Consider the following 15,444-nt stretch of genomic DNA (forward strand, 5'->3'; position numbering starts at 1 on the left):
TGAAGTTTTGGAACGCAGCCTACGGCGTGTCACGTGTCAAGTGCACGATTGTGGGGAGAACGACGCAGGCGCAGGATTGTGCGATTTTTAGGTTAGGAGGAAACTGGAGAAAACAGCTGATTTAGATCTTCATGTGAGGAAAACTTAGAGGTTTATCGGATCCCGGCCGCCGCGGCCATTCTTCGGGGTCAACCTTAAGAGAGACTTTGCGGGAGAAATCATCCAACGATTTAACGTTTCGCAACAGCCGACGAATCATTCGCATGATTTAAACGATGGCAGGCTCAGCGCTCAGACGACTTATGGCGGAGTACAAACGTGAGAATCGGCTTTTTAATCTCCTACATCGCAGTAACGTTAGCTCGCTCGTTAATCACGTTATTCGAGGCTTTTCCCGCGAAGCAGTAACGCCTGCACTATGACGATCTTGCAGAGCTAACCTTGAACCCGCCGGAAGGTATCATCGCCGGCCCGATTAACGAGGAAAACTTTTTCGAATGGGAGGCCCTCATCACGTAAGTTCTCTTTCAATATTTATCTCTGCAAATATCTTCCACTGTTAATTCTTGCTATTTTATATACAGCTTTCTTATCCCTTTTTTTTTGTACCTTGATTGCTTAAACCAATAGGCTTGTTTTTCTGTCATTGCATTGGACTACACTAAAAATTTTCTTTCTCGCTCTTTCGTCAAATTTCAAATATATATTTATTTTATTTAAAGTATGAGTATATATTACTTTAGTAATTAAAAAAAACCTCATATTTACTGCTGAATAAATAATACTTTCACGTGAACTTCTTCATAAATTCTTCAATAGATATGAGTTGAATATGATTCTTGATGTGTTTTCTTGATGTGATGAATTTTTAGTGGACCTGAAGGAACCTGCTTTGAAGGTGGAGTGTTTCCAGCTAAATTAATATTTCCTCCAGATTATCCATTAAGTCCTCCAAAAATGCAGTTTACCTGTGAGATGTTCCATCCCAACAGTAAGATATCGCTATTAAGCAAGATATACTTGTACTTTAGCTATTAATTGAACAGCAATACTGAAATTTTTGTCAGCTATAAATATAAAATTATATTTTTTCTTTTGTTTAGTTTATGCAGATGGAAGAGTCTGCATAAGCATATTACATGCACCTGGTGATGATCCAATGGGTTATGAAAGCAGTGCGGAAAGGTGGAGTCCAGTACAGAGTGTGGAGAAGATACTGTTGAGTGTTGTAAGTATGTTGGCTGAACCAAATGATGAGAGTGGTGCCAATGTGGATGCCGCCAAGATGTGGAGAGAAGATCGTGCGGAGTTTGAGAAGATAGCTCAAAAGTTGGTGAGAAAGACTTTGGGTATTCCACCTTAAAATAGAATCCATCTGTTAAAAGAAAGGAAAAAGAAAAAGCTCGAAAGCGGCGGGTATTATTACTTTTGTCGGTTGATGTCGATATATTTCTGTAGGAAATAATAAATTTTTATCTGTGCAGCAAATGAATCTCTTGTGTGCAAATAATTCTTCGCGCACGTTCCACTAATTATTTGCGCACGGAAATATATTGTTGTGAATTTTACACTTATAAAAGAGTAACTCTTCGATGATAGGAATCAAAAGTGTTAATCTCAAAAAATGTTTATTTTCAACATTGCAGTACAAACATGGGTAATCAAATACATACGCGATTATCTCATACGCTTACATGTACCATTTCATTGTGACAAACCGATAACGAAGGACAGGATTCGTTTCTTGTGTTCGGGTGCGTGATTGACGTTAAGTATAATATATATTAGTATTTAAAATTATCAACTGATCCCACAAATTATCCTACGGCGATGTTAAAGTAATTATCACATTCGCATATGGTGTTATATTATTCACATGTAAATGTATATCGGCGAAAACGCATTATCAACTAATGTGTTTGAATATCTTTTAATATTTAAAGAGAGAAATACAGATTAAATAAATATATTCATAGTATTTCTTTTTTTTTTACAAAGATGTATGTAATAGAAATAAGCGGAATAGTGGTTCTTTCACTGAAAAATCATCTTTAGAAGATTCATAAGTTTGTCAAAACGAAACAGCGAATAAACTAAATTGTTCTCGCGGTCAGTTATAAGCCACGGCAGTGTCGCTGCGCGTAGCTTAGCGCCGAGATACTACCAGTGTCTCCAGATTTTTTTATATTTACGAAATCACGTGAGTACCGATCGAGAGACCGTCGGCATAATCCTGATAGAAGTTCCGGAACGTGTATTGCCGCATCGTATTTACAAAATTAAGAAGTCCGCACAGCAGATTGATTATCGTGCACATCCCGCTCTGATAACAATCGAACTTGGTGACAAAGACGTGCAGGGTGTCCCACTTAAAGCGTCCCAGTCCGAGTAGCCGAACGATTGATTTAAAAGAAACAGCTTCCTTTTAATTTTAGAGATAATTAAAATTGTTTTTAATTAAAATCTTTTTTCAACAAAAAAAATCTACTACTTTTTTTTCATTGTTAGTATCCCCTCGCAGATATGACTCCGAGTTGCTTTACGCAAAACACCCTGTAATTAGACTAGAAGAAATAAATTAGTACACCTCGTCGCGTATACAATAGATGATCTTTGCGATCGAATTGCAAGTATGATTTCAAGGATCAGACAAGTCCATTCTTCGAAATTATCAACTCTTCATCGAATATTCATTTATTTCATTGAGCTTTATCAATGAGCTTTTTCATTGAGCTTAACCATCTGGATAATATGTTTAAACATTGAAAGTGTATGCAAATCAAAAGAGCATTTGGTCAATTTGACAAGGCTCGAAATATCTAATAATTCAAAGATTAATTTTTCTTTACTTTAAATCGAAAAAGTGAACTTGTTTGTTCCTCAGATCTTTGCAAATTATACCTTCTCACTCTCGCCTTTTTTTTTGCTTGGATTAAAATCATCAGTAAGAATAAATACAAGATTTCGCACGTGAATTGGTATTTTATTAATAAACAATACTGAAGTCCAACTAAAAAATGCAGTATTTGTGACTAGCATTTGGCAATTATATGTAAATAATAAGATTTTAATGTACTTGTTTCGTACAGCCGAAGTACAACATCTTGTACACTCTTTTAACCCTAGGACACTATCTGTACATGTATCTCTGAGACATACGCGTATTGGGTTTTTCTATTGGATTTCCGAAGAAGATTTTAACTTTTTAATATTTTCCGAAAATCAAATTTTTTCAATTCTAAAATTATAGTAACATTTTAATAGATAAAAAAATTAAGTCGAATAAATTTTCGCATATTCTTTTTTTGCATTTTCCTCAAATATATGCAATCTCAGAGAAGTATGATTATAAACAACTATGGAAAAGAAGAGTTAGCCTTGTAGGGTTAATTATAATTCTTTGATCCCTTTTCTTATATATATAATCCCTAAATAATTTCTGTGCCAAATTTTCCAAATATATATATACATACAAATACCTAAAAACATAATTTATAAACAATCGTGTAAAAATCTTTGTACGCAAAATTACGTCTTTAACACCGAACGAAAATACACAGATGTTGTACTCTGGGTACAGCTGCATACTTTGGCATACGAGAGAGGATGCATTTTACATTCTGTGCCAAGCGATAGTAACACCGATCGATATCGAATCTTTATCGAAATTCGATCGCGCCTCCGAACGAATCTGCCACATTTTTCACAACCAGGATCGGAAGCTTCATTTTATTTGCAAGGTATCACGTCGATATTACGCTTTAAAGATTCATTGCGAGTTAGTCGTGAAATCGAGAGCAAAGTACGCAACAGTGCCGGGACAGTCTGTATATGAACGCTCGACTCGTTTAACGTTTGCAGTGTTTCGCTTGTCGCGAGACGGGTCTAATATCGTGGCCGTCCGTTTATCAGTAATATCACATTTCGCTAGAAGAAGTGTACATTCAAAAGCAATCACTCCTTACAGCGCCGCGCGTATTTGCGCACAACGTCGACGAAAATGTTACAAATATACAAAAACGTTTGACACATACACTTCCTGTCGCCTAATCACGCAATAAACAATCGGAGACGGAGACTTGAGCTACTTTTATGAGCCTCTTCTAGGCTGCGAACGTGCCGTATTTTGCGCTAAACTCGAGCTTCATTATTCGTCTTTAAAATCTCGATTGATTATTTTAGGAAATGCCATACTTTGATTATTTGCACTTGGCAATATTCTCTTGTCCGATTATTACATTTAGCTTCGACACGTTACAGCTTTGTAGGCCTCCCGCTTGGCGCAGAACGCTACGTTTCTCTTACAATTAATTCTTAGAGCCGGTTGCATCAACTATAGCTAATGAAGACGTTGATTAATATTTTGTAATTAAATAAATTTTCATTCTCTCTCTTATCTACATACTAAGATTTACAGAGAATTAATCAAGGTACAACTAAACTCGGAGGCGACAGTACTATCATTAGCGCTAATCAGAGTTTTAACTTGAATTAATGTAAATCGATTTAAATTAAGTCAATTAATTAAGTTGACTTAGATTAAAACCAAACTAATTAAAACTTAATTAAGTCTAATTTAATTTAAATCAATTTAAATCGTTCAATTTACAACAGTTAACTAAACTTAAAACTAACATAAAAAAACAGTTAATCAAAAATTTGTCCTTTATTTCGTTATTAGCTAGAATTATCATCTGTTGTCGCGGTAATTAATTAAGCCTGTTAATGCAACTGACCCTTAAACATAATCTTATCGAATAAAACGCTCACGCTCCCTTACAACTAGAATTTCCTTGTAGTTGAAATCACACGTTTTGTCGTGTGTGTGTGTGTGTGTGTGTGTGTGTGTGTGTGTGTGTGTTGTGTATGTGAGATGTGTATGTGAGATGTGTGCAACTTATGCTGATGTAAATACGCTCGTTATAAAACCTTACTAATTCTGCTCTATATACGTATACCTCCCTCTGTGACTGTGAGGTATTGTGGTACCATTATTAACTATACGCACATGCCTTACAAACCCCACGCAGGACCCGCATAGTCCTCCTGGACGATCTCATTAATATTAATAGTAATCGTATTGCAAAATCTACTTGGTGGATACTGAGTACAAAATTTGTCAGTGTATACGTGTCTGTTTGCATGTGTGTCTGTGTATGCGTATTGTGTCTAAAGCGCAAAAACGGAATTTCAAGCGACACACTTTCTAGACAAACATAAATTATATTCACTTGTATCTCGAGGTAATAAATCAGTCAACGAATCACTCCTCGATATCAATAAATGTTGAAAGAATGAGAAAGGGGATCTATGTATCGATAAACGTATCTTCACGATTTTCAGCTACAAATTGCCACAGGAAGTTTTCCTTTGGAAAATCTATAGCAATACTAATGCCACGTTGTTAAGCTCTAGGGAACATTGAAATGTGAAAATTGATCGGAATAAGTATCTACTTCGAAAAAGCTTGCGGAGAAAGTTTGTGTCACTCGTTTATAATTCTTGAACGTATAATTAACAGTTTAAATAAAAAAATCATAGATATAATACAATCGAAATTAAACGAATATATTAAATTATATAAAAATATATATAGAATTGCGCAGTACCATCAAAATCCGATTAATTTCGATGAACGTTATTGCATGACACTGCTTTTTCAAAATTGTTGAGCATAAAAATAAACGCGCGATTATTCTAATCATGCATGAAAATGAAGAATATAATTTCGCATAGCACCAGTCACTAATATTTCACTACTTTTCTTTCTATTAACTAAATATTAATTAGTTTTAAATTGATTACTTAAATGAATAAGAAATCATGTAACATTTGAATTGCGCATTGCGACTTTAGCTACCCTTTATATATTGCCAGAATATTTCCTTTGGTTATATATATTTGTAAGAGTTTTTACAATCGAGATAACTTTCAATGGTTTCGCGTAATCGATTCGTAAAAGAAAAATGTAAGAATTTTTAATAAATATGATTCCACATTATTCCATGCTTTTCTCTTGTTGATTTGCTCTTCTAGCAATCAATTAATTTAAATCAACTAAATCAACTCCAAAGATAATCTGAATTATAAGAATATTCTATCTGCTAGAGGATAGCAGGAAGCACGACTGTAAAGAATAAATACTAAATATAATCTTCAACGTTACAACGAAATATTAATATTAATCTGCGTAAACTTCAACAGAAAATGGCAAGTATGGCACGCAAAAAGATTCCATTCGACTACTGCGTGTCTCTCTCTCTCTCTCTCTCTCTCTCTTTCCCTTCCTTCAATATATACGCGTGTGTGTATATTTATATATGCACTTATATGTGTACGTATAAACGAATATTTTGTGCGTGGTTTATGTCACATGTAATCTTGCCATTCGTTATAGTCCATAAAAAGAAATTAGAAAGGGCTATACAGAATTTGTTTACGCTCAGTTCGATCGCGCGTCTCTTTCTTTTTGCCTTTAAAGTTGTACTGCATAAATTAACAACAGAGATGTGATCGTCAAGTAATATTTGATAGGAGATGAATAAATGATTTCGCGTCGTGAATCTCCCCTCAATTAGTCATATTGGCTATTCCGCAAACAGTTTTACTTTAGCTGCGATTCAAGCTGCACAGAATCATATCTCAAAGAAAGAAAATTATGTTATCTCAAAAGTCTCGTGTCAGCATAGTACATACACAGAATGAATATTACGATATACAATATCACGATTTTTGTTGAAATAGAATAAATTGATTTTTTATTCCTTTCCCTCGACAATCAAATCAGATTGAAACGACCATAACTTGCAGCTCTAGATATATAGTGCACACGGAAATTTCTTTATATATTCCTCTACTTTCAAGTTTAATCACAATACTCACTTTACGAATCGATACGCCGTAAATCGTCGAAGTCAAAATCACAAGCGCAAAATCATTAATCGTACATCACATCGTCGACGATGGCAAAAATTCAAATCATGAATTAAATTCCGGCAACGAAAATTTCGATTATTAAGTTGTTAAATTTCTGCACATTAATGATAATTCAATTAAGCTACTGATTGTAAATTCCTTTATATTGACTAAAATTTAGTTCAGCAGCAAATGTTAAATTTTTGTACACATGGACGGCAACTATGATGTGAAATTGTGGAGCTCCACACCCAAAATTTAACTTAGTGTGGAAATCCATGAATTGGATTAAAAATCAATTGTGAATTTTTTAAAATGTGCACAGATACCGATATTCGTGATGGCAGTATAACTGCGCGCGTAGCAGAGATTCAACTTAGGGATTATTTATACTGGCCGTAATCGTGCGCCGTATGCCATAGTAATCTGTAAAAATTGACTAATCACAATCGAGCATTCCTCTCTTACAATTGAATGAGAGGGAAATACTCGACTGTGATTAGTCAATTCTTACAAATTACAGCATATGGTTACGGCCAATATAAATGATCCCTTGCCAACTGTTAGACAGAGCGTCGCAATTTGCAATTGTAAAAAAGGGGACGGCAACAAAGAGCACAAAATAAATAAAAATAAAACGTCATTTTGTACTCTTCCCTTCACTTCCTTTCGTCAGTCAAAAATTCCACATCCATAGGCGAGGTAAGTTGCCGCCCCTGTTTGTACATATATTTAATTAAACCAAGAAATTAAATTCTTATACCCTGCCAGAAACTCAAAATTAATTGAATTATAAAATAAATTGTTGTACATATACATATATGTAATAATATGTTTTATGCAGCTATAAATGAAATTCCATATTATATCCAGTCAAAATTTAATTCAGCGATCTTTTAAATTTTTGCACGTCGACAGAATTTGAATGAAAACGGCGATGTAAATTTTTACATGTTGCGAAAATTTAATTAAACTGCGAATTAAATTTACGTTAACGCCGCGAGCGACGTTCGGCGCAAATATCTCTTTGCACAGAGAGCGGAGCGGAGGAGGGAAAAGTCACACGGCTATACCTCACGAGAGACCCTGCGGTGTGAAGCAGATCTTCTCTAGTTCGCCGGTCGACGAGCTGACCGGCGATTCGGCTCGGTCGTCCTGTTCAGCCGCCAGCTGCTCGCTGTAATAATGAGGTGTGCTGAGATAGTCGATGAGTCGCCGGGGTAGCGGTAAAGTCGGGATCAAGTCCCTGCGCACCATCTTCAGGATGACGAACCTGCACGTATGCTGCAGGCTCTGCACCTGTTTGAAGCGCGACACTGGATGGAGCAGCTGTACCCGCATTGGGCCCAGAACTGGCCGTCGGTGTAGGAAGAAGAGATAGCGACCGCTGCGCGAATGCTCGACCGCGTTTTCGATAAAGTCAACGATAGTGTGCGACTTGAACTTCGTGCAACTGCCGAAGCTAAAATTACCTGTATATCGGAAGAAATGAATTTAAAGCGAGGATGAAAACAAAGATCAATTGTCTATAGTGTGAAGAATAATAAACGATTTATTAAAACCTTATATGTGAATACAACAAATAAGAGTTTAATATCTATTATAGTCGAAGCTGGATCTTAGATGCTTTTAAATAATTTCTATGTGAATTTTTATACTAAATATGTAGTTATGAACTGCGCGCCAAAATGATTTTTCGAACTTATAAACATAATTAAACTACTATAGTAATATCACAAATTAAATTGATAATTAATTTGATAATTTGATGCTCAATCTGATATATATATAATACCGCAAATTAAATTGATAAACAATTTAATAATTTGATGTTCAATCTGATATCATATTAGAAAGATGTTAATGTATTAAAAACTATAAATAAATTTATTGCGAAAGATATTCGGTCGGGAGTCGAACCCGGATCTCTTATATTCCGTACGAGCATTCTAATTTAATCTAAAAGCTTAGGACAATGTTTTTCGCAATAAATTTATTTAGTTTTTCAGTACATTAACATCTTTCTAATATCCGTGTCATATTACGCATTGGAGATTGCGAATTACAAATTAAAATTCGTCCAATCAGGTAGTTTTAATTTTAATTTATTTCATTCTAATTGGCTGAATTCTAATCCTCAATTCGCAATCCTCAGTCTTCAAAGCGTAGTGACACGGGCATAATAAGGTCTGACTGAGCAGCAAATTATCAAAATTATTATCAATTTAATTTGTGATATTACTATAGTACAATAGTTTAATTGCGTTTATAAGTCCGAAAAATAATTTCGGCGTGCAGTTCAAATAGCTACATATTTAGTATAAAAATTCAATATAGAAGTTATTTAAAAGCATCTAAGGATCCAGCTTCGACCATAATAGACATTATATATAAATTCTTATAGTGTAAAGATAATAAAACTTACCCTGATCATGTTCTATCCTTACATGTCGCACACAACTGTTGAGTCTAAATGACAAGGAAAAAATGTAATGATCGTCACTACTGTCTCGCACGATGAATGAGCCATCCGGTTCGTTAGATAATATCTTCTCCGCCGCTTCACCAGATATAGGTCCCCAATACCATCCATACTGTTTCAGAAAGTAGAAATACACAGAATACTCTCTGCAATTCTTCCTAGTACCAAGAGTCAGTGAAAAGAAAAATAAAATTTACATACATCCTTCACTTTCTCGATACTGGCTGCAAAATCCATACTTGTGTCCTCAGCAGTATCTTCTTCTGGTCGCACGATAGGGGGTGGAACTTGCGGCTGTACCGAGCTCGGAGACTCACATTTAGGTGCCATTGCTGTAAGGGCCTCTTCCGCTTGCTCTACCCCCACTTGACTATTACTCTTGGGCAGAGGTGGTAAAGCGCGCTTGAAGAATGGCAGCTTCTGTGCGGACGGCTCTACCTCAGATGGAGCGGTGTTATTATTGTTTGTATGCTGGTCGGAATCGACACCCTCTTCCTCTTCAACGATCTCTCCTTGTACGATGCTGTTCCGTTTCTCCACAAAATGATCCGGAGAGCCTAGTCGTCGAAATCGGAAGATGTTACAGAGCGTCTGCTTGAGATTTAACGAGAAATTACGTTGACTTTTCTTCATCTTCTCTCGCTCAGATTCGCTCTTCTCTTTATGTGATTCGTCGCGCGCTTTCTTGTGTCTGATGCCAACGAACGCGTTCCTCTTATGTTTCTTTACATTATTAGAGTTATTGTTGTTATGATTGTTATTATTGTTGTTGTGATGATGGATCATCAGGCCGTTACTAGTACTCTTATTAGACACCGGCGTGTCCGTGGACGAATCCGTATGCGCATTACTGTTATACCTATTATTAGACAGCATTAGATATTATTAGATTAATGACAGAGCCAATTTGACAGTAGCCAAGAACATTTTGATATCTAATTCAAGTTATTTATGTCAAAAGTAACAGGAACAAAACAGTATAGAATAAAAATTCATTATCGAAAAATTCGTTTTTTCGCTGATTGTTTTATCCATAAAAATTATCATACTTACCTATTATTATTATTTACACTGAGGGCCTTAGGCGTTGCGGCGAGATGTACTGGTGTATGGCCCAGCAAAGGAGCCTTGTCCCGTTTGATCTTATTCTCGCTAGAATCGCTAGAGCTCGAGTACAACGTCTGTAGATACTGTCGCACCTCGTGCAAGGTCATGTGGATCGGTTCACCAATGTTATGTGCATGTCCGTTCGATGGTCTGACACTGTGACGACCAGAAGTACCCGGCACGCTGTGTCGTTTACCGCCACTACTACCACTACCTCCGCCGGCACCGCTATTGCCACTGCCGCTAACAACACCACCACCACCACCAACACCACCGCCACCACCACCACCACCGCCGCCACCACCACCACCACCGCCGACAGCGGGATTGCCCTCATTACAGCACACATCAGCCAACAAACGCTGTGATTTGATAACATGCGTGATGGCACGGGATTTGCCACAATAATGACGCGCCTGTTGGATGTGTGCCTCCAGCTCGCTTTGCGAACTCGCAGAAACGTTCCGCCGTCTTTTGCGATGATGCCGGTGCCGTTTAGGCCGCTGTGGCGTTCGCAGATCATGCAACGGCCGCACCACATCAATCGGTACTGTGTAAATGTCTGAATCAAAGGGTACATTGTACATGTCGCTAATTTCACTTGTGGTCAACACATCGTGCGACATCGCGGATGTAATAAAGCTGCTGTCGTCAGCTTTGTGGCCAAGCCCAGTAGTGTTGATAGAGTTGTGTGAGCTGGACAATCGCGAGGAGGCCAGCGAGCAGCGTGAGTTTGGCCGGTTTAGCGTATTGTATGGGGTAATAGTGATGGTAGCAGCGCCCTGACATACTGGAGGTGTCATTAGATCCCACATGCGTTTAGGATTGATCTGTTGGGACCGGGTCACCACTGAAACCGGATTCGTAATAGGCGCGATTCTTCCTTCTGGCCAAGAGATGCGGCAAGAAATCGCTAGTGCTTCCTCTACCATCGATTGTATCAGGTTCTCAGCATAGTCGTCGATCCATCGTGGCGCTCTGCGTCTCATTAGTCGCGCGTAATTCAGAATCGGCACCGATGAAGATTCCGAGTCTGGCGGCGATGGACTATCCTGAAATTCTGGCGGTGGTTTGATCGCTACGTCGACCACCTCGACTTCCAACTTGCCGTCTGCATCGCCCCAGCCTGGGCCCTTTTTCAGGGTATTGAAATTCTCGCCACACATACCATCCGAATAATCAAAAGAATCTTGCGATAGGGACTTGCTCTCTATGTCACTCTCCTGCATCTAAAAGAGATTTTGTTTCAGAGATTAAGAGAGGTATATGATTGCATTTGAGGAACGTGCTGTCAGCGCTATAATATCAGTCCTTCTTCGTTTTATATCTAATGAATGATACAGGTAGAATGATATAACAAACAGCGCTGATAGTGCTCTCTTCCCCGATGTAGTCATTGTATGGAAAGATATCTTTAACTCGAGGAAATATAATCATCCTACCTCCATCGCAAGATGTGCTCTAACAGAATCACTAGATATCGAACCCCCCAGGCCACTGCTACCAAGATCACTGAGAGGCCCAGCGCTCAGCGAACATGATGGCGGGGAGTCCATCTCAAATTTCGTTTGCTTCACCTATGCACTGAAAAGTCTATAGTAGCCAGAATTTTTGATATTTCCATGACACCCCCTAAAATTTAACAGCATGACTGTTAGAATTGCAAATCACATATTTTTTTCTTAAATACTTTTAGATCAATGCTGTAGATATCTAACCTGAGAAAAAGTATTACAGGCAATATATGATTGCCTTACAAATTCTATATTCGTACGTTTGCTTGTACTCTGCGCATGGTCCATTATGAGAAACTGTAATGATAAATTCTAAAGTGATGCAGTTGACAATCCTAAAACAGAAACATGATAACACAATCTGTGTAAGTTCCATATAGAATAACATACAGGAATACGCACAGGAAGGATGAGTCATGATATCTTTAGTGTCATAACTACAGATATATGAGTCATGAAGATCAATTCTTCCATTCATTTTATGATCAAAGACACTTTAGATCTCAAGGCTAATCCATCCTAAAATTATTCACGAGTAGACGAATCTTCCGAAAAAGAAATAGGAGAAAAAGAATATAGATTGGAGTTTTCTCTCAATGAATTACAAAAGATTTTCACAATAGTCACTCGATAGCTAACCAATTCCATCCATTCAGCAATTACGGCGAGTGTCGAATCTCATCGAGCGTTTAATACTAAATACGGCTCTTCTCGCGAATCTTATCGATGACAGTTCCGGGGAGAAGCAAAGTGCTCCAAATCGGCGGTAAATGCACAATGACAAATCGGCCGGAGGACAATTTGGAGCAGCGCCCGGCAAGGAGGAAAGATTGACGGAGCCGAGGTTGGTCCCGTACGTCGCACGTCTCGGGAAAACGTCGAGGACCGGGAACGTTCGTGCTCGGGAGTTGGAGCTGCTGGACGCGGGAGAGGCGAATGGACGAGCAACGCCGCGGCGGCTTACCCCTCGCGCTAAATCGGCCGCGGCGCACTCGCGATAATCGCGATCCAGGCCTCGTCGTCGTCGTCGTCGCGCGGGGGCACGCCGTTCATGATCGCCGCATGACGCGCGCTGTGCCCACGCCGGGACCCAATCGATATCTGTAAGACAACGCGGAGCAGCCTCCTGCCTCACGTTTCGCCTCGCACCATGTTCGGCTCGGTCCGGTTCGTCGCGTTCCGCGCCTAGCGTCACGCCTAGCCAATCGGCGCTGCCAACCTCGCCGCATGCGATTTTCATGTAGTACTACGAACTACTACGTCATCATTATCATGAATGCCTTCGCACGTGAAGTTGCGCCGATTGTATGTACGTATGTACGTCGACGCTGAACGTATGTTACGTGCTCATTATATTTCGAATTCACGTTCATGACTACGTGGGACAAATTTAAGCTCGTGCTTGTGTGTAGACAACGAGAGAGGATAAATCAAAATTTGGAAATTCCAACGCTCGCAGTTTTGGTTTATATATTTTTTTCACTTCACGTTATGTCGATATTTAAATTTGGAATTTAAACATTTAACTTAAAATATTTAAAATCGCGATTCTTAAAATTTTAGTTAGAATCTCTTATCTCTTATTTGATTATATATAATCTCTTGATATTTTGTCGATTTTTAAGAATTTGAATTTTTTGTTCGCGCGAGATATCGACAGTCGTTATACAGTGCGCGACTTTATCGATAAAGTTGTCCGCTGTTTACTGACCATCGTGATTTTTTAAAATCGCAAAAATTTAAATTTTCAAAAATCGGAAATCAAGAAGGTAATAGGAGAATATGATCAGATAAGAGGTGACATTAATTTAATTTAAAAAAAATTTTTATTATAATACTGTGCCACCAGTAATTAAAAATCAATTTTGAATGTTTCTGCTTTCACTTGCCCTCAAACTGGGGTGGAACTGAAAGATAATGTACAAATTCCGCGCCAATGGAATCAGCTGATCGCTCGGCGATGTCTGCAACGGTCAATTGCAGAGTGCAGCCAAGTATTGACGTAAATACCGGTGGCTAAGAAGATATTTTTATTTATAATTGTTAGTGATCTATTTTCGTTATCCGCTCTTCTGATAGCGCAAGCAATTCTTATCCAGTGATAATGAAGTGACAGTTTCAGAATCTTTCTTTGGCATATGTACGTTTTATGAAACATGATTGAGAAAGCTGAATTAAATGTGTTCTGATTGCATCACGATTATTGACTTGTTCATAAACGGATTAGGAAATAAGATAAAATTATGAATTGCTGATGAGCGGTATGTAAATTAAAAACTATTATAATGTCGTCTTTATTGTAACTTATACACATATGTATAATAACAATTAAAAGGCGAGAATAAACAAGAAAATGTCACTATTGCAACAATTTGCGGATTTGTTGAGCCTGATAACGATCGGCATGTGTTTCATATTGAAAATTCCACAGATATTAAAATTAGTTTCTGTGAAATCAGCTGATGAAATGTCGATGGTAGGATTACTTTTAGAATTAACAAGGTAACTCTACAAGATTATATTTTACCGGATTATTTAAAGAAATAATTGTGAAAGCTTTTGCGAAAGTTTTCATAATTACTTCTTTTACAAATAACTTATTGTTATTTATTTTTCAGTTACACTGTAATGACTAGTTATAACTATACGAATGGATATTCGTTACTGTCTTACTTGGAATATCCAATAATATTAGTCCAAGAATATATACTGATATTCCTTGTATTGAAATATTTGAGCAAGATCAATATGTGGTCTTTCTTATATGCCATGATATACTTTACGTTAAGCAGTTGTTTGTTGCTGGGAATTGTTCCAAAAGTTATACTTACACTTTTAGCGGTAGGTACAGTGCTGAGTATTGCAAATAATTCTTCTATTACTTTGAAACATTTTTTATATGATATACTTGAATTTTTAGCCAATGTGTACGCCGATCTCAGCTTCCAGTAAAATCGTCCAACTACTAGCCATACTTCGAGCTAAAAACGCAGAATCGGTATCGCCTCTCACTTGGTTTATATCCGCCTTTACTAACTTGAGTAAGTTTTCAATTTTGCATACATAAAATGGATGGAAACGATGGAATTAAATAATTATGTTTTAGCGAGAGTATTCACAATATGGATAGATTCTGCTGATATATTACTATTGGGAAACTTCATCATATCAGTCCTGCTGAGTTCTAGCATCATGTTCTCCGCCCTTTATTACAGAAGCCGTCCGTTGAAGCAGGATTAAATGAATAACAGGAAAATTATACATCTAGTTGCAAGCATATGCTATGAAATTGATGACTTGTGCTATATATTTGTTGAGAGCATAATCATAAAAGGTATATCATATTTTATTTCTGCCAATAAAATATAAAAATTATTTGTCCCACATTGATTTATTTTCCTCACGTTACATATCCTAAAAGCAAAA

General features: G+C 37.4%; 3 protein-coding genes across 6 annotated transcripts; 2 read left to right on the forward strand and 1 right to left on the reverse strand.

Moving 5' to 3' along the window:
- The first annotated feature begins 45 nt into the window (after positions 1-45).
- Ubc7 (ubiquitin conjugating enzyme 7) lies at positions 46-2,975 on the forward strand. The gene is made up of 4 exons (XM_011063701.2): positions 46-318; positions 434-515; positions 873-991; positions 1,104-2,975. Exons 1-4 carry the CDS (start codon positions 276-278, stop codon positions 1,361-1,363), a joined length of 504 nt encoding a protein of 167 aa, XP_011062003.1. The 5' UTR covers positions 46-275; the 3' UTR covers positions 1,364-2,975.
- A 1,683-nt stretch (positions 2,976-4,658) lies between these two features.
- On the reverse strand, positions 4,659-13,255 carry LOC105150543 (Suppressor of Cytokine Signaling at 16D). Of its 3 annotated transcripts, none has more exons than XM_087415621.1 (7): positions 12,983-13,255; positions 12,223-12,353; positions 11,947-12,136; positions 10,451-11,733; positions 9,599-10,256; positions 9,341-9,509; positions 4,659-8,387 (listed from the first exon to the last, which is right to left on the reverse strand). In XM_087415621.1, exons 3-7 carry the CDS (start codon positions 12,058-12,060, stop codon positions 7,990-7,992), a joined length of 2,622 nt encoding a protein of 873 aa, XP_087271747.1. In that variant the 5' UTR covers positions 12,061-12,136; positions 12,223-12,353; positions 12,983-13,255; the 3' UTR covers positions 4,659-7,989. The 3 variants fall into 3 exon arrangements, with proteins under 3 accessions (XP_087271747.1, XP_087271745.1, XP_087271746.1); XM_087415619.1 differs by having other exon boundaries at positions 12,658-13,255; XM_087415620.1 differs by having other exon boundaries at positions 12,223-13,255.
- Positions 13,256-13,893: 638 nt separating this feature from the next.
- LOC105150544 (solute carrier family 66 member 3) lies at positions 13,894-15,402 on the forward strand. Of its 2 annotated transcripts, none has more exons than XM_011063703.2 (5): positions 13,894-14,279; positions 14,354-14,520; positions 14,637-14,859; positions 14,939-15,059; positions 15,125-15,402. In XM_011063703.2, the coding sequence occupies exons 2-5, from the start codon at positions 14,372-14,374 to the stop codon at positions 15,256-15,258; spliced, it is 627 nt and encodes a 208-aa protein (XP_011062005.1). In that variant the 5' UTR covers positions 13,894-14,279; positions 14,354-14,371; the 3' UTR covers positions 15,259-15,402. The 2 variants fall into 2 exon arrangements, with proteins under 2 accessions (XP_011062005.1, XP_087271755.1); XM_087415629.1 differs by having other exon boundaries at positions 13,896-14,279; positions 14,450-14,520.
- The last annotated feature ends 42 nt before the right edge of the window (positions 15,403-15,444 follow it).

The sequence above is a fragment of the Acromyrmex echinatior genome, chromosome 18 (genome assembly GCF_024713525.1).
Source record: "Acromyrmex echinatior isolate Ae372 chromosome 18, ASM2471352v2, whole genome shotgun sequence".
Taxonomy (NCBI): domain Eukaryota; kingdom Metazoa; phylum Arthropoda; class Insecta; order Hymenoptera; family Formicidae; genus Acromyrmex; species Acromyrmex echinatior.